At 40.2% G+C, this 18,417-nt stretch overlaps 1 protein-coding gene across 2 annotated transcripts in view; it reads left to right on the forward strand.

The window, feature by feature from the left end:
* BLOC1S3 (biogenesis of lysosomal organelles complex 1 subunit 3) overlaps nt 1-5,005 on the forward strand; it is a 194,306-nt gene extending 189,301 nt beyond the window's left edge. For both annotated transcript variants that reach the window (XM_044086246.1, XM_044086330.1), the window contains exon 2: nt 3,885-5,005. In XM_044086246.1, coding sequence (XP_043942181.1) covers nt 3,885-4,472 — 588 coding nt within the window. In that variant the 3' untranslated portion in view covers nt 4,473-5,005. The remainder of the gene's footprint in view (nt 1-3,884) is intronic.
* The last annotated feature ends 13,412 nt before the right edge of the window (nt 5,006-18,417 follow it).

Genomic DNA, 18,417 nt, shown 5'->3' on the forward strand with positions numbered 1-18,417 from the left:
ACAAGTCACAACCATTACCGGTACAAACTTTTCAATTCATTGGGGCTCAGCTGAACACAGTTACGCAGGTAGCTTCCTTGCCCTGACATCGCATCAACACTTTGACTCTTCAAGTTCAGTCCATTATCATCTCATCCAACTCTTCCTGCCAGATTGATTCTATGGGCCCTAGGGTCTATGGCAGCTGCTATAATCTTGGTTCCTCTAGCCATATACTATATGTGCATTCTACAGTGGACACTGGTTGTTCAATGGTCAATTCTACATCAGTCCCTATCAAATTGATGAATATTTACAGAAGCCATTTAGAATGGTAGATTTGTTCTGATCTGTTGGTGGGCAGACCCTTCATAGTCCCCCCCTCCAATAGCCACAGTGACCGTGAATGCTTCCCATCTAGAATGGGGGGGCATTTTGAGGGGAAGATGGTCCAAGGCACATGGACTCCTCTAGAGATCAGATTGCATATAAATGTCCTGGAGATGAGAGCTGTCCTCCTATCATTACAAGTCTTTCAGGACACTGTACTTCTGGGGACCATTGCGATTCACACTGGCAATGTGTCAGTCATCTGGTATATCAACAAGCAAGGAGGTACCTGTCCATAACCACTGTGCAGAGAGGATATGAGGGTTTGGGAATGGGCGATCTGTTCACACCGCTTTCTACTTGCAGTACATGTCCCGGGGAAATCCAGTGTATTGGCAGACAGGCTCAACAGGTCTGTTCTAAAGCCTCATGAGTGGTCCCTCAATCAGTCAGTAGCGGATGAGATATTCTAACATTGGGGTTACCCCTTCTGCAATCATTTTGCATCCCCTCATGACAACTGCAGCAGTAATTTCACTCTGATTCCTCCTTCAGGAAGTTCCCCAAGGGATGCTGTAGTTCATGATTGTCCCTCTGGAATCCTTTATGCTTATCCTCCTTTTCCACTGATCCCAAAATTTCTTCAGAAAGCCAAATGGTTGAAGAGTACTGTGATCCTCATTGCCCTCTTTTGGCCTCATCAGATTTGATTCCCCTTCCTCTTCTCTCACCTGAGATATCCGCCATGGATACTGGAACCCAAACCAGACCTTCTCTGTCACCCCACACTAGGACTCCACTCAGATCTCTCCACCCTCAAATTAACCACTTGGTTTCTCCAGTTCCCTTGATTGCTGGAGAGTCCAGGTTTTCCTTGCCTGTCAAAGCTATCATTCTAGCTTCCCAGAAAGCTTCCACCAAGAAGGTATATAAAGGCAAGTGAAAAAGTTTTTTTTTATTTTGGCTGCTAATCATCACATTGACCCTTTTTCAGTACCTTGTTTCTTCAGTACTTTCTTTCCTTGAGTGCTTATTTAAAGAAGGTTCCAGTCTTGTGACCGTTAAGCTCCAGTTAGTAGCCATTTCTAATTTTACATTCTGGATTTCCTTTGGGATCTATAACTTCAACCAGATTATGTAAAGCATTTTTAAGAAGTGTCTTTCTTCTCAGGCCTCCATTCAAAGACCCCACTCCTCTGTGGGATCTGACTGTTTTTCTGCAAGGGTTGACACAAAAACCCTTTGAACTGGCTAATGATTGTGACTTGACATTTTTCTGTTGGAAGTCTGCTGCTGTTGTGGCCATTACCTCAGCAAAAAGAGTTTCTGAATTGCAGACACTTTCATCTAAACCCCCATATATTATTTTTCATAAGGATAGTTTCCCTACTTGCTAATCCATCCTTCATGCCAAAAGTGGCAACAGAGGCAAACATAAGTAAGTCCATTCAGGAGGCAAACATAAGTAAGTCCATTCAGTTACCAGTGTTTTTTCCTAACTATTCTAACAAAGGAGAGTATATGTTACATTCCTTGGATGTTCATAGACATTTCTACCTACATAAAACAAAACAATTCAATTATTTATCTCTTTCTCCTCTAACTGTAAGGGTCTAGCAGTTTCTAAAGTGACAATAGCAAAGTGGATAACCAGTTGCATAACATTTATTTATGAAACAAATGGTATGAAATTGCCTAGTCTTCCAAAAGCCCATTTAAGAAGATCTATAGCTGCATCAGCAGCTTTTTCATCTGGAGTTCCAGTTGATGATATTTGTGCTGCAGCATCCTGGACTAAGTCTCATACCTTCATGACCTGGACATGGTCTCCAGGAGCAGGACATCTTTAGGCTAATCAGTGCTCTGGCATATCCTTTCTTGATGCCACCCAAGAAATTGTGTAGCTGTAGACTCTGACCCATCAGTGAAGCAGAATGAGAGGAACATCATCAGATGTACTAGTTATGTACTTACTATAACTTGGTATCTGTGTTGTCCTTCTCTCATTTTGCTTCACATTCCCACCCAGCTATCCTCATCCAATAATTATGGTCTTTGAGAGGATCTGAAAAAGTCTTTGTTGGAAATACATTCCAGATTGAGCCCTTGGTTGTTTTTCTTCTTCTGTCTGTTTTCTGTTAGAGGCATCAAACTCTTTTTGAGAGGGCAGAGCTAGGGGCCAGAGAATTATGGGTAAGAGGAGCTCGAGCCTGGAAGTTAAACTCTGTAAAAGACGGCTGAGTCGGATCCAAGGATTGGATCCGTAACCCATCAGTGAAGCAGAATGAGAGAAGGACCGATACCAAGTTATGGTAATACATAACTAATAATTTTCCCTACAGACAAGGTTGGCTAATTCTACCATTTTTTGTAACATTTCTTCTTGAACAGTCTCGTACTTGGCCAACTTTTTCTCTTCATTTCGACATCTGATTTTTGCAGTTTTATCAGGTTATCTGAATATCTGTTTAAATATTTTTCCATTTTCCAGCCTTTTTTATTTGAGTTGATATTTTCCTTCAGTGTTTCATTTATTTTAATCCTATATCTCTGAGCCCATTTGCATTATTTTTTTTTTCTTTTAGATTACTGGAAGCCATGTCTTGCATCAAAACTGGACCTTGTGTACTGCTTTTTGTTGAACAGCTGCAGGATTTTTCCCAGTCAGTGTTTTTTCTTCACTTTTCTAGTTGATTTTCTTTCGGGCTCTTAGTTTCTTCTTTGATAGCATCCAGGTAGTGTACTTACTAGCCAGTAAATTAATTTTTCTCAAGCTGACAATATCACTGACGGTTATTTCTCAGTTTCTATTTTTACATTGGGAGAGCTGAAGTTAAGTTGTTGATTAGTGTGCAGCCATATTGGAAGTTCCTTGTTCAGTTTCATTTTCAGGGTTCTATGGACCTGAGTGATGCTAGGAAGATGTGCCAGAACATAGCTTTATAGATCGTTGAGGATGATTGTGAGGGCATGAAATGGGAAATTCTGCTGAAGGAGTGGAGCACTAGAGTGCTGGACAAAAAAAAGACAAAAGGTTAATTTATCCACACTGATTTTATGTTTAAGTACCTTCTTTGCTACTGAAAGCAATTTTGACTGGTTAACATTTGTCACATCTGTTGACTAAGGAAATGCATTAAAAATTAAGATGCGTGAAATAGTGTCTGACTTTCTAGCATGGTATTTTGTTGGCCAGCTCCCGACAAGACATTGTAACATAAGTAGCCAAGACATTTGGTTATGTCCTGAAGCAGAAATTGTTACTATAACCAGTTTTGCAGCTTTTGCTATTGATTTAGACTTGATGTATGACTCAGATCCTCATAACGCTACATTCTGCTGCTGCTTGTTAAATCCCATCCATGTCTGTGCTTGGTCTTTGGCTTTTCAGTGTATTTTCAGCTGTAGGAATGCAAAGCGGACCTAAATGTTTTGTAGTTCCTTCTGAAATTCTAACCGTGTAGTATGGCATAACTGTGCATATCTAAAATGAATAAGGAAATATTAAATTTTAAATGCATATAACCAGTGTCATTTTGTACTTTTTCTTTAATGTTGCCTTTATTTTTTTTTAGGGCCAGAGAAAGATGGCTACAAACAGGTACCAGACCATTGTCCAGGGAGAAGCATCAGAAACGGACTCTGAGGAGGAGGAGTTTTATATTTCCTCAGGTCCCCCAGTCTCCTTTTCTGGTGCTGCAGGGGTGAAAGTTGAAGGTGAAGCATCAGAAACGGACTCTGAAAAAGAAGAAGAAAGAGAATCAGCAGAAATTTCTCTGGACTCTGGAGCTGTAAACATGCAGCTTCCACCCCTTATTGTAATCCGCAATGAGCAGCAAAGTTCTCCTTCAGCGATGGAAGAGAAACCAGCTTTACAAATTAAGCACAGTGGACGCTACAGCACCTTGTTGCAGCAGAAGCTACTAGAAAGCAATGCACGTCTCCATCATGATGTTAGCGGTACAGTGAAACAGGTGTACCAGAATGCCACAAAGGAGATTCGAACAGCCACTGCCCACCTCAGTAACTCCCAGTCAGGGATCATTAATGCTTCTTATACTATACGTCAAATTCTAGAAGATCTCAGAGCTGTTTCTGAAAAAATTGATATAATCACCAGTTGTGACTTACTGCCCGATATTCGTATGCCCTCTACCCAGTAGACCTGAAAGGACAAGACTAAGACTAACTGTGTAGAATCGGATACTTCCAAAAACAAAAAAACCCCGCTTTGTCCTATTTTATTTCTTTTTTACATGTTTAGTAAGTGGAAGGTACTGGCAGTTAACCTGCATTAAGTGGAAGGTCCATGGGACGAGTACCACTTTCTTTCATGTGTTACAACATTCTTGTAGTACCTTGGTGACAATGTACTCTAGATTCTGTGCATTTTCTTCACAAGCCATAGTTTTTCACCTCTTATTGCTGAAGTTCCTCATAGTACATTTTGAAGTTTCCCACCTTTGTTACTGATATTCATAAAAGTCCCAAACACCTGGAAGAGAAATATGTATCATACAGTCAAAAATCCTGTGGGTGACGTTCTGTAACAGAAGTGTTAGAGAGACTGTGAGTCGCACACCTTGTGTAGTAGCTGATTGCAGCAGAGCATCAGAAAATACTGTAGTAAAACTCTGATTAATCTGATTGCGCATTAATACATTTATTAAACAAACTACATTGTAGTTGAGTATTATGATGGCCATTTGTTTTCTTTATCTGGTTCCTTCTGATTTTGTAGTTCTTCTGAATGAAGTTTGATAGCAACATTTTTTAGACTTGGTGGTAGTTCCACCAACTACAACTAAAGGATGTACAGAGTTATGGTAGCTACCAATGCTCATGAAAGTTGTGGTTCTCATTTAAACCTGTATTAATATCTTTGTGAAAAGAAGGTGAGATGCAGAAGTGTCTTATAAAAAAAAATGTTAGGTTTTTGTTTACAGGTGAAAGTAAAGCATAATATTCTGATGTGAGTGTTTGTTACTAAAATAAGTTACACCACATAAGCAACCAGTAAGCTTCCTGATATCTGAACTGTTTTGCCTCAGACAGTGGTCCATCCAGTAATGGGTAACTGAATGCTGTGATATTTACTGTGAGATCTAAGACTCTATGGTTATTGTTTATTCAGAATTAGTTTGTCTGGAATAAAAAAATAATGATTTTTTTGTAATTTTATAGTCTGTCATCTTTATACAGTATGGAAAATTGACATGGAATTCACAGTATTTATTTATTTTACGTTTGTTGACCAGAATTGTCCGACTGAGCTGAATAGCCGTTTTTTAGTGGAGGCCCGTGGAGAAAAGCTCCACAAACAATAAAATAAAAGTTAAACATTAGAAATTAACAAAAGGATACAAAAAGTTTTTACAATAAATGTAAATAAAATAGCAGTATAGCAATGTTGGTACAAATTTTGACAATAGAGCAGGATGAACAAGAACCATAGTATCCTTTGCTGTTACTGTATGTCATCATGATTGAGGGAGAGAGATGAGAGATGCATATTTTTAATAGAAGTGTAAGGAGGTTACTGTTCATGGTAAAGACACCCTGTAAAGAGAGGTAAAAAAGGCTAGGAAGAGCTAAGAGGAAAAAGAAGTAGAGGTCAGAGGCAAAAAAAAAAAAAAAAAACATAATTGGCAGGTAGAGCACTGTCTTGGGGATAGTTAGGAGGATTATGAGGGGTGAGTACAGTGGTAGGACCAGTGACTTTTTAAGTATTCCTTGGTAGCCGCTTTGAATTGTTTAAGTTGATTAAGGGTCCTAATTTCTAATGGCAGCATGTTTTAAGAGATGGTAGGATGGTAGCTGTAGAGGTTGTATCCCATTTTAGTCTTAGGTTTATAGATCTGTAGAAGGTCTTGGTCTGAGCTATGTAGAGATCTAGTGGGAGAATATTGGGAGATAAGAGGAAATAAGCCTGGGCCGTAGGATGGCTGGTATAGAATGGAGTGAATAATCAGGAGCTGTGAGAGGAGAAGCTGGTGAGGTAATTCAGGCCAGTTTAAGTGTTTTAGTGAGAGACAGTGATGGGATTTATATGTTTGATGTGCTGCAAATATGGCTATTTTTCTGAAGGTTGATTCTAATTTAGTAAGGAGAGAGGAGTTGAGATTTGTGAGGATTTGAGAGCTATACTGTAGGCTAGGTAGGAGGTAAGCATGAGAGAGGGTTACTTTTGCTTTGTTGGTGAGAAACTTTTTCTTTCTGTATAGGAAGCCCAGTTTTAGATTAGTCTTCTGGATACAGTTATTGAACATGTAAGTCGAACTTAAGTTGATCATCTATAATGATAGCTGAGAGTTTTGTGCTTGATTCAACTTCCGTAGGAGTGTTATTGAGAGAAAGTATAGAGAAAGTGGTTTAAGGTAGTTAACATTTTTAGGTAAGAAAAGTAGAAGTTTTGTAATTTTTTTTTTTCAGAATAAGCAGATTATTAGAGAGCCAGGTTTCAGCTGAGTTAAAGGATGCCTGAGTGGAAGAGATGAGTTCAGAGGGGGTGTCAGTGATGGTGATGACTGTAGAGTCATCTGCATATTGAGCCAGGGATGACTGGGGGCAGGAAGTATATATTAGGTTAGTAAAGATGTTAAAAAGTAATGGGCCAAGAATAGAGCCTTGGGGGACACCCATTTTAACAGGGAGAGAAGGGGAAGAGAATAGAGAGCCATCTCACTGATTGCAGTCGATCAGTGAGATAGCTGGAAATCAAGGCAACAGTAGAAGTGGAGAAGTTAAGGTTAGTTTAGTCGATAGAAGTGAGTGAGACACAGTGTTAAAGACTTTTGAAAGGTCTAAGAAAAGACAAGTTTGTTAGTGTCTCTGGCCAGCAAAATAGTGTTAAGGAAGGATATGAGGGCAGTAGTAGTGCTATGTTTAGGACAAAAACTATGTTGTGTGGGTGTGAGCAGGTTTTCCTGTAGTAAGTATTGCATGACTTGCTTATGTGTATGCATTTTTCCAATACTTTTGAGAGTGGAGATAGAATAGCAATGGTTCTAAAGTTAGTGATTTCTGTGGATTTACCTCCTTTATATGTATAGGTATATTGTAGAATTCTTTCTAGATAGAAAGAAGGCACCTTTGACTCAGAACGATTTATCAAGATAGATACTGGGAGAGCAAGAGAGTCAGCTGCTAACTGAAGGAAATAGGAAGGAATATTGTCAGCAGAGGTAGAACATGGTTTAGGTTGGAGAGTAGAGACTTAATGTAGATAGTAGGAACAGATGTAAGGGAAAAAGAATTAGAAGAGTTAGGGCAGGGATTGGGAGAAGGGTTCCCAGGATGAAGTATTTGGTTAAGTTCCAGAATTTTTTGGGATTTGATCTTTGAGCTGTAGATGGGTTAAAGTAGAATTCTTTTTTATCTTTAATGACTCACTAGACTGGGCATAAATCCCTATGTCACAAGATGGGTGGCCAACTGGCTCATTGACAGAACCCACACAGTGAAAGTAGCCGACTCCAAATCCAACTTCAGACCATTGACAAGTGGAGTACAACAGTGCTTAGTCCTGGGTCCTCTCCTGTTTGGCATCTACTTCTCAGAAGTCCAGGCTAATGCAGCAGGTCTTTGGCTAACGAAGTTCACAGATGACTGCAAACTAGGTGCCATAACAGGATCGCCTAATGATGTGGACATTCTGCAAAGGGGCTTGACTGAGATTGATGCTTAGTGTCAAAGTCATGGCCTCAAGCTCAATGCCAAGAAGTGTATTGTCATCCCCTGTGGGAAAAACACTGTACCCATAGACGGTAGCCTACTAAACACTGAAAGTGTGATGAGACCTTGGGACACAGGTGGACAGTAGTCTCTCCTTTGATAATCACATCACCACAGTAGTCAGAAAATCCTTCTACGTGGCACACCTCATCACAAAGGGGTTCACCTCCAGTGAAAAAGAGGTCATTGTTCCTCTCTACTCATCCCTCATCAGACCCATTATAGAGTTCAATGCCCCGTTTGGCATGTACCTCGCAAGACATCTACAACAACTAGAAAGGCCACAGAAATACCTCACTAAGAGGATTACTGGCCTCAAACAGATGGCATATGCAGACCGTCTCAAAAAACTCCAGCTATACTCCATCGCTTATCGCCTACTCCAGAGGCAACCTCTGCCTAACATACAAAGCCATGTCAAACCCAGATCTGTTGGACATGTTACACTTAAAGAAACCCCAATCCCTCAGAGCCACATGCTCCAGGGACCTAAACCTTGTCACCAGAATAAACAGAACATGCTGGAGGGATAGATTCATGTCCCTGGGACATCCCATGCTCTGGAACAGACTACCCGTTCATGTCAAGCAAAGCTCCTCATTATAGCCCTCTTTAAGAAAAATCTCGAGAATTGGATGGGAAATAGGAAATTCACACTGGGAATCACTTCTGTGGCTCTGCTAGACAGGGCCACAGGAAAATAACTTTCTTGGGTGGTGAAAGCCAGGGCACTTTTTTGGCTAGGCTTATGTAGGCCCCAGGGCCGATTATGAACCTTATGAAATAGGAGAGGGTTCAGCGGAGTTAGTAGGCCAGTTGATTCAAGAGGTCATTAGTAGAAGAGGTGTCAGAGGTAGTCATCTTCAATATGGATTCAATAAGATAGTTGTTAAAGATGGCAGCAGTTTCTTCGGGTGTCTTGTTAGGGCAGGGATTGGGAGAAGGGTTCCCAGGATGCAGTATTTGGTTAAGTTCCAGAATTTTTTGGGATTTAATCTTTGAGCTGTAGGTGGGTTAAAGTCAAATTCTTTTTTTATCTTTAATCATTTTTTTGCCAGATTTCTGAGTTTTTTTATACTTTTTAAAGTCAGAGGGGAGCTTAGTTTTCACCCATATTTTCCACATCCTGTCTCCGGAGTTCATTAGAGTGCAAGTAGCATTTGTTAGCCATGGGGGTTGTGATTTTCTATGAATTTTTGAGAGGAACAAGGCTTTTGAGAATGTTAAGAAAGGTAGTGTTGAATGAGTGGCCTGCTTCATCAAGGGGGAGTTGGGTTAGAGAAGTCCAATTAATTCTAGAGAGAAGGGCTTTAAAAGTCTCTGGGCAGAAGTTAGTTTGCGACAGGTTATATATCGGTGTGGTCTGGTGAAGTGAGGAGTGAATCTAAGAACTTTTGCTGGGAAGTAGTCACTTATGGAGTTAAGTAGGGTTTCAGAGTTATATTTTCAGGGATCCGAAACTAGTATCCAGTCTATAAGAGTGCTAGGGTTGTTTGAATTATTGATATGGGTGGGTTCAGAGAGGAGTTGAGTAAACCCATGTAAGTTAATGCATGAGGTGCCGTTAGGAGAGCAGAGTGTCAGTCAGTTTATATTTACATCCCCAATGTTGAGAGAGAGAGATATGGGAGAATATTTTCCAGTACAGGTATGTTGACCCCTGGAGGAATATAAATGGCTGCTACAGTGATAGTGATATAGTTATTAAGTTTGAAGTTCGCTGTCAGAATTTCAGCAGGAGGAAAGGATGGGATAAGTTTATTAGAACATGTAAGAGTGAGTTGGTTAGAGTAGACTATAGCAACTCCACCACTTTTTTTCTTTTGGCGATCTAGGTGAAGGATATAACCAGGAGGGAGTATTTGTCTATCAGGATTTCGAGATTTCAGCAAGGTTCCTGTTAGGGTGATTATATCTGGATTGTGGTTTGCAATTCAGGCATGGAATTCACTGACTTTGTTTAGTACATTTCTAATATTCATTGAGTAGAATGTGATATGTTTATTAGGACGTATAGGGTGTGCTATGGTATGAGTAGTAGTGTTATTGATAGGAGAGTGAGAGATGGGACCAGGATTAGGATGAATGTCACCTGATAGGAGTAGGGCATGTAGCTGGAAGTAAAGTTTGTGTTTGTATAGGCAATAGTAGAGATGTTTAGTTTTGTCTTTGGAGTAACTAGTGTGGAAAGGAGAAATTTTGATCTTGGGTAGAGGGGTATGCAAAGGAAAGATAGATGAGCAGATAGCAAAAGACTGCTGTGGAGGTGAGAAGCCATTTGCATAAGTATTTGTGGGATCATTGCTTATTGGAGTTAAGTGGCTATAGGAGGTAAGACTGAAGAGGAGAAGTAAAGGAGGCAGGTAGAAAATAGTATAAGTTGAGAAAGTCATGTTTGAGTGGGAAGTAAGAGTTTGACAGATTGGAGTACTTAGAGCTGGAGTATTAAGGAAAGTTTTAGTCTCAGAACTGTAAGAGAAGTGAGAGGAGATTGGGAGTAGTTACCAGTAATGAGAGGTGGTATAGATGGGAAGTAATAGGAAGTTGTAAGAGTCTAATTTCTTAAGTGTTTCAGAGGAGGCAGGAGTTTTGGATTTTGCCAGAAGACAGGAGGGGGTGGGTCAGGTGGGGTGCTAGTTCCTGAGAAGTTGGGTATTAAGGAAAATTATATGGGGGGGTAGGGGAGCAGAGTCAGCCCGAGCACAGCGAAGGTGAATGGAGCAGGTTGAGCCTGAGAAGTCATATTGACTAGTCTGAAAACAGTCAACAACACAGGCTTAGATCAATTCTGGAGCACAGGTAAGCCAAAAAAAGTGTTAAGGCAGTAGAGCAGACTGTTACTAGGAGAAAATAGGCTAGCACTAGAATATGGACTGTAATTTACATTAAACACCTTGGAGAGTGATTAAAAAGGTTTCTCTGATCACAATATACAGGGAGAATAAGAGATAGTTGCAGGCTAGGAATCCAGAAATGTTCTGGTGGAGAGATATGGGTCCAGTGCAATAGAGCAGCAGTTGTTGTTTATGGCTATTGATTAGCATAGACTTACAGCAGGTTTGAAAGGTATTCTTCAGCAGTGAGAGCCTGTACTTGAAGCAGGATGCAGTGGTCACAAGCTGTGGTTCACTTTTCCTGGGCAGGGTACGAAGCACACACCAGGGATATATACTGTTATATCCTATATAAAAAAGGAGAGAGAGAGGAGACTATTAAAAGGTAAGTAGAGACACCAGTAAGAGAGACAGAGAGTGAGGATGAGGAGAATTTAAACGGTAAGTACAGACAGTGAGAGAAACAAGAGAAAGATTGTTCATAGGAGAGAGCCAGGAGAAAGATAAGGTGGAGAATGAAAGAGAAACAAGAAAACGGAGGAAGAGGTATGAAAGAGAGCTGCTGGAAGGCAGGAGAAGTGCTGCGTCTTAGAGGAGACAGATGACTGAGGAGAGTGGGTATAAGAGTAGCAAGGAGTTAGTTGATGAACATCCTGCTGGAGTAAGAAGATCTTGGTACAGAGGTAAAGCTCTTACAGTATATTGTATAGGAAGTGTAGGGGAAGGAGAACCTTCCAGACTCAGTGCCTTGCTGAATTAAGCCCATGAAATAGCAGAATTAAGTCGGGTGGGTAGAGGTGGAGACTGAGAAAAATAAAGAAAAAAAGACTTTGAAGGGAGATAATAAAGGGGGAAACAAGTTATACAATTACAGTGAGGATACAGCAGATGAACAGTGGTGGCAGACTTTACATAAGAAAAACAAATCAGTCCATAGCTCTACACAGTCTACATTGTATTTGCAGTAGAACACATTCCATTGAAATAGCAGTCAGCAAATTTCCATGAGCCTATTGTAACCTAGCATGCAACAGTTTCTGATCTAATAAAAATTATCTGTATATGCTGTAGGGCAGGAAAAAAGAAGCTACAGCTTAAACTTTCAGTATTTAAGCAGCTGGTTTCAGTGACGATAACAGTACATATGAAGCTCCCAGAGCAATTTGCAAAAGGACAAAAAAAAAAATGAGATTTCCATTTACTACTCTGAGGGCAAAAAGACTGAAGAAATTGATCACATTTATATGTTCTTAATTTTGAACAGATCTCCAAATTTAATGGATTGAAAACAGAGGTAATCCAGAGAGTTCCGAGTCAGATCTGGTATCCCCCTGTAACTCACCGGGTGACAAGACTAACAAGAAACAAAGTACAAAGTGTTAGTCCAGATAAAATCACTTGAGCTAACATATCTAGGAAACGCATGTCTCTTGCTGATACCCTCCCTGTGGGAAGAATAAAAACCTCCCTGTGGGAGGAATAAATATGCTTTGTTGAAGTTTCAGATAGTTTATTCAGTTAAGTAGATGGATGAGTGTTCTTTATCTACTCATCCATCTAACTGCTTAACTGAATAAACTACTTGAAACTTCAACAAGGCTTCTTTATTCCTGCTACACAGAGGGCATCATGCTTAAGGGATTACCACACCCAGAACACATTTTGTTATTCTAAAGTGTATTTTCTTTTAAGTGTGACTCAGCTGTTTCTCTTTTTTGTGGTATTTTTTTCTGTATTTGGCTTCCTGTGTCTGTACCATGTTACGTTTGCATGAAATCTTGTATCTGTTTAGGAATTTCTCTGCCTGGCACCTGCATATTTTTTTAAACGCCTTTATTGAATTATCACTTGTGACATAGGCAAACTTACATGTATATAAAAGCAATCAAACCATATTAAGTTCACATTTGCAAACGTTATACATCACATATATTGTTATATGTCCTACAATCTAAGCAACATTACATGCATTTTTCTGTTTCTGCCTTCTCTTAAAGCTCATTCCTCCTCCAAAACACTTTTCTGCATGTATTGTTGCCACAATTTTAATTTTTTCTATGTAATTTACACTTACCCTTTTTAAAGGTACCACTTCCTGATCATCTGTGTTACAGTATTCACTACTTCAAGTATAGTTGGTTTAGATTTTGATGTCCATTTTCTAGTAATTGCTTTTTTTGCCAGCTGCCAAACTTAAACTTAACAAGGGGCTCACATCATTACAGTGGTTACCACTCTGGCTGCAAAAAGGAGTGAGTAGGGGAGGAGTCCTTTGCAGCTAACTAATTCATAGATTCCAAAAAATATATATATAAGAACAGTTTGCAGCTGAAGAAAGTATTTTATAGTGTATTTACAGGATGACAATGAGCAATAGCCAGAGTTTCAACAGATAAAAAGTTATTGTCACTCTGTCCAGAGAATCTGAAAATAAGCAATAGCTCCAAGTACTCCCATTCTAAATAGAGTGAAAGAAGCATGGTTGTCAGTACAGTGTCATTTTCTGTGGCCACATAGTGCATTGTGGGAAAGAAAAAGCTTACATTCAAAAATCCACAACAGTATCACCACCTCTTTCAGGCTAGGTTGGAGTAGAACAAATTAAATAACTACTTAACTGTTGTAGATTAGAACAGTTTAATAATAACTACTTCTAAGGCTATAGGGTGTTAGTACATTGGGATGAGTAACTAAGTAAATGCATACATATATATATATATATATATATATATATATATATATATATATATATATATATATATATATACACAGCTCTCTGACTGTAGTGGCCATTAAATGCCATCTATATGGAAATTAACCAGGTTTTCCTGTGGGGGAAAGTGGGATGGGTTACATTTAGAATAACTGTGCGGTGTACTCATTCTATATATCAGTTATATGCTCAGATAATGATGGAACATAGCCCACTGTGCAAATCTAGGAAGAATGCATGCATTTTTGGGATATTGCTTTGAATTTCCCTTAAATGTTTTGAAGTTATACAATCTTTAACACGCATAGGAATTATGAGTTAGAGGGAAAATCCTTTAGGTTAAAGTGGTTAGAATTCTAGTAAGTTCACAGTACATGGGCTACTGTAGAATAAGGCAATTATCCTTCACTGTGTTTTGTGTGTCAGTGTCTTTTTTTATTAATGCTGTCTTTACTGTAGTTGTGAGCCACCTGTAAGTATCATAATAATGCTGCACTTGAACTTTGTGGTGATGTAATTTACCATTCTAAGTATTTGTAGCACAGAGTCGTATTTGAAATGGCTTGTAGAAAATACTTGACTACGTGGTGTACTGAACTTGGGTTCATATTGAGAAGTATCTTGAAGGAGGTTTTTTAAGTTGGTAGGAAATTTAGTAGTGAAAAGGTAACCAGGTATGTACTGCAGAAATGAAGTCTTGAGCAAGGCTGAAACAGTACAGAACATTTCTGGCACACACAAAAAAAAACATTTGGAGTGCAAAGGACAATATTGTAACAAAACAACAAGGTGCAATTTTAAGTCACATAACACACACAAAGTTACTACCTTTAGTGTTTGCTATTGGAACAAGTAAACAGAGCAATACTTTAGTCTTTTGACATCTGTTTACCCAGTGACAAGCTTTCTCCATCCAGTTAACAAGATCAGAATGATGGATACTTTCATCCTTACCTCCCCCACCTTTTCTTTTTGATGGTTATGGAAACATTCATGTCACTTTACTAAGTTATCTTTACTCGTGTGTGTGTGTGTGTGTGTGTGTGTGTGTGTGTGTGTGTGTGTGTGTGTGTGTGTGTGTGTGTGCGCGCGCGCGCAGCATTTATTCACAGTTCCTTATAGAAGAAAAGTGGCAGTAAAATAAAATATCACATGGCTTGAGGTTTAGTTGCTAATAAAGATTACAGTAGGTCAGCTAAGACTGCAATTGTAGGAAAGAATGAACCTGCAAATGCAAATTCTAAGAAGAAAGTATGAATGGGAAAAAAACAGCAGAGAGAGAGAGAGCACTTTGTGGGGAGATGGAAAGTGAGCACTAAGTGAAAACTAATGTCAAGCTTTTGTAGAAGAAAGAATCAATGAAATAATGATGGATAGTAGAGAGGAAGTTAAAAAGAAATGGAAACAAAACATCAAGGTGTGACTTTTTTATGCCATTGCAGAGACTATAAACAAGAGTACAATTTTGCATATGGCAGACCCATGTGCCTTCTGGGCGGTTTATATTCAGAACTAATTGAAAAAGATTGGCAGGTCTGGAAGAATTTTCTCTTGTAAGTTAGAATATTTTTATTGCTTGGATTACATTCATAATGTTGATGCATCTTTAAGTGGAACACTGATTTTATCCATAAAGACAATGTAAAGATGTACATAAACAGTACAGTCATGCCCAGCTCTGTGACTTTTGTGAATTAAATCAAGAAATCTTTGAACACTTATCCAGAACATAATACCAATTCTCTTATAGGAGTGACCTGGCAAATGCAGGATTCTCTGTTCTTTAAATTCTTCTTTGTGTGAATTAAAGTATCTTATCCTGTTCAGGGATTTGTCGTGTGGACCTCTTTCATTCATTTTTCTATCTGTTGTTAAAGATGGCTCCAATTACCTGACAACCATTAAATGCAGTAAGGTTCATTTCTTCACAAATTTACATTATTTTCCTTTCATGTAGAGGGGCTGTTGTGTATATTATATTATTAAAAATATATAATGTCATAAAGGCTGTACTTTTCTGTATGTTTCATAGAACCATCTCTCTAGTGACTAGCCACATAATTGAGTATTCCCCTAAAAGAATTATAGTGTTAAGCGGTCCCAGAAGAATAAGGTATTTTGAACTTCATTTCTTGTAGGTTGTCATCTGTGCCCCATAAAAATGTTTCAAATTTGGTTGAAGGATTTTTAACATTCAGAGGCACTTCCTACAAGATGCACTCATCCCACTATACATGTATATTTACATTTTTGCTGTGTGTGTTTTACTGAAATGATTGTCTTTAGTTTCTTCTGCTGATTTTACCTGATATTCTTACATGCATTTGATGGTATGATGACAAGAGAAAACAGATCTGGTCTGCATTTTGTTTGTTTCACAGTAAAGGCATGACTACTTTATTTTTTTATCTCTGCTTTTGTTACTAATCATTTGACTCCTGCTAAATAAACATTTTCCAGTTGTTGTGGACTTTTCTATGGCTTTTATCTCTCTTTGTCTCTGAATCCAACCTGTCCTTTTTGCATCTTACCATGCAATATGGGCAGAAAAAGTAAAAATGTTCTGTAGTCCTGTCTCGCCTTCATTCTTACATATGGGTTTGGAGCCGATCCTTGGCTCCAACTTGGCTGATTACAAAGCTCGAAGCATCTCGGCTCATGGCAAGGTAGGTATCCCATAGTGCACTAGTAAGAATCCCCAGATCTCGTTTGCCGCGTCTACGAGTTCAGAAGTGCTTTCTTTCATGGCCGTGGCTGTTGGATTTTTCTTCATTGATGTCCTTCAAGGATGCATCTGCAGTTATCACATATGGGTTGTCCTGCCTCAGGCAGCCCTTCGGTCGGCCGGATTCCAAAGTCTGGGTCCGGCGTCGGCTGATGTCGCCCCTTCCCCAACGTCAGAGCGCCTGGGGTATAAAAGCATCAGCCGACGCCATCTTCCTCAGTCTATCTTGCCATGTGGTGCCCGAAGCAGAAGCAGTTCACAAGTGCCAGTCGGCCAGCTCCTGTAATTCAACTACCGAAGACTTCAAAAGCTAAGTACCCCATTGGGGACTCTTTCTTGCCTCAGATGATGTCAGATAAAGTTAATAATTGCTTAACTTGTGGGAAACAAATACCTCATATGGATTTCCACTCTTACTGCCTCCCCTGCCTAGGCCCAGACCATGACATCTCGGCCTGTTCAGCCTGTGGTTCCTTCAACCGATGCACTCTTAGACATCGGGCGGAGTTTGCAGAGGAATTTTGGGTCTAGTTTTTCATACAATATGCCGTCGGAGACTCCGACTTCACATTTAACAAAGAAATGGAAGGACAAGGACCGACCCACGCGGGCCACAGTTTCGGCTGAAATCACGGCCAGGCCTACCGCGAGTGTCTCGATCTCGGCTGAAACAGAGTCCTTGGTACTTCCGACCCCCGAAACCGCTCAACCGACAACCTCGGCCCCGGAGGCCCCTGCTGAGTCGGTTAATGAATTTCCTTCAGAAACTGGTGTCTTGGAAACTTCCAACACCATTCCTCTAGACAAAACTACACCAGCACGTGGTGCAGCTAGGCCTCCTGCATCCATGTCCATAAAGGCATTCACCAGGGCTAAAGCTGCTAAACATACAAAAGCTATGCCTCCCAGGGTTATTCCTCAGGGACCCTCTACAAGTTCACAGATTCTAACTTTAGCAGAGGACCTTATTTCCTTAATTAGGGGCTCTCAACCCCATCCGGACAGGGGCTCTCAACCTCCTCTAGACAAAAGGCCCAGGGTTGAGCCCTCTGATCCCCACTCCTCAGAGGAGGCCTCTGATGGCTCTGCTCTCTCGGACTACCAGGAGGAGGCTTTTTCGGCCTACGAGGATTCTGATGCAGAGGAATCAATCCCCTCAGCCTCCCCTCCTGACAAACTATCCTTCGGGGAGACCCTTCACACTATGAGAGAGCATTTCAAATGGCAGGGTGAGGAATTCTCTGATTCCAGGAAAAGATTAAGAACTTTTCTGCATTTACCTCAGCATAGACCTTTGGCTATTCCTCCTGTTTTGAATGTCATTGATGATGTGTACTCGGAGTCTAGCATAACCCCTGACACTCTTCCTCCGGCCCCTGTCAAACCCGATAGGTACTACAGGGTCCCGGACTCGCATCTTTTTCTTTACAAGGCCCACTCTGCTGATCCAGAAACTATTTCCCAGGGCCCTAAAGGGGTTGCAGCTGCCACTACTAAAAATCCACTCCCCTCTGAAAGGGAGTCCAGGGCTTTAGAGATGGGGTAAAAAGTGTATACTTCTGCTACTCTTTCTATGAGGGCATTAAATTGTCAATTTCATATGATACAGTACCAAGAGTATTTGTTAGATGAATTGCATAAGAAACTGTCTTCTCCTGAACCCCTAGATCGCAAATCACTTCAGGATCTGGTACATAACTCCCAGCATGTTAGCAACCATTTCTTACAGTGTGGTTATGGTGCATTGGAAGCTTCATGTAGGTCAGCTATGACAGGTGCAGTCATACGTAGGCATGCTTGGCTGAAGGAACAATCTCTGCCAGACCATGTTAAAGCTAAGCTTCTGGATGCTCCACTGGAAAAGCAAAAGTTATTTGGCTCCACTGCTCAGGAGGTCTTAAAGAAATTTGAGGAAAAGGCAAAATCTGTACAAACAGTCAAAGATTTTCTACAAGTCCAACCACCAAGATTCAGCAGAAATTGGCCTACCAAGAATTGGTCCTTTCCGGACACAGAAAGATTTCAGAGAGGCAAGAACAGGCGTGCCAGAGGTAGAGGGCAAGCTAGAGGCTCCTACAGAGGACGTCAATGGCAGCCTCCCA

Source organism: Protopterus annectens, chromosome 1.part0, assembly GCF_019279795.1.
Source record: "Protopterus annectens isolate FY-2018-M chromosome 1.part0, PAN1.0, whole genome shotgun sequence".
Classification (NCBI taxonomy): domain Eukaryota; kingdom Metazoa; phylum Chordata; order Ceratodontiformes; family Protopteridae; genus Protopterus; species Protopterus annectens.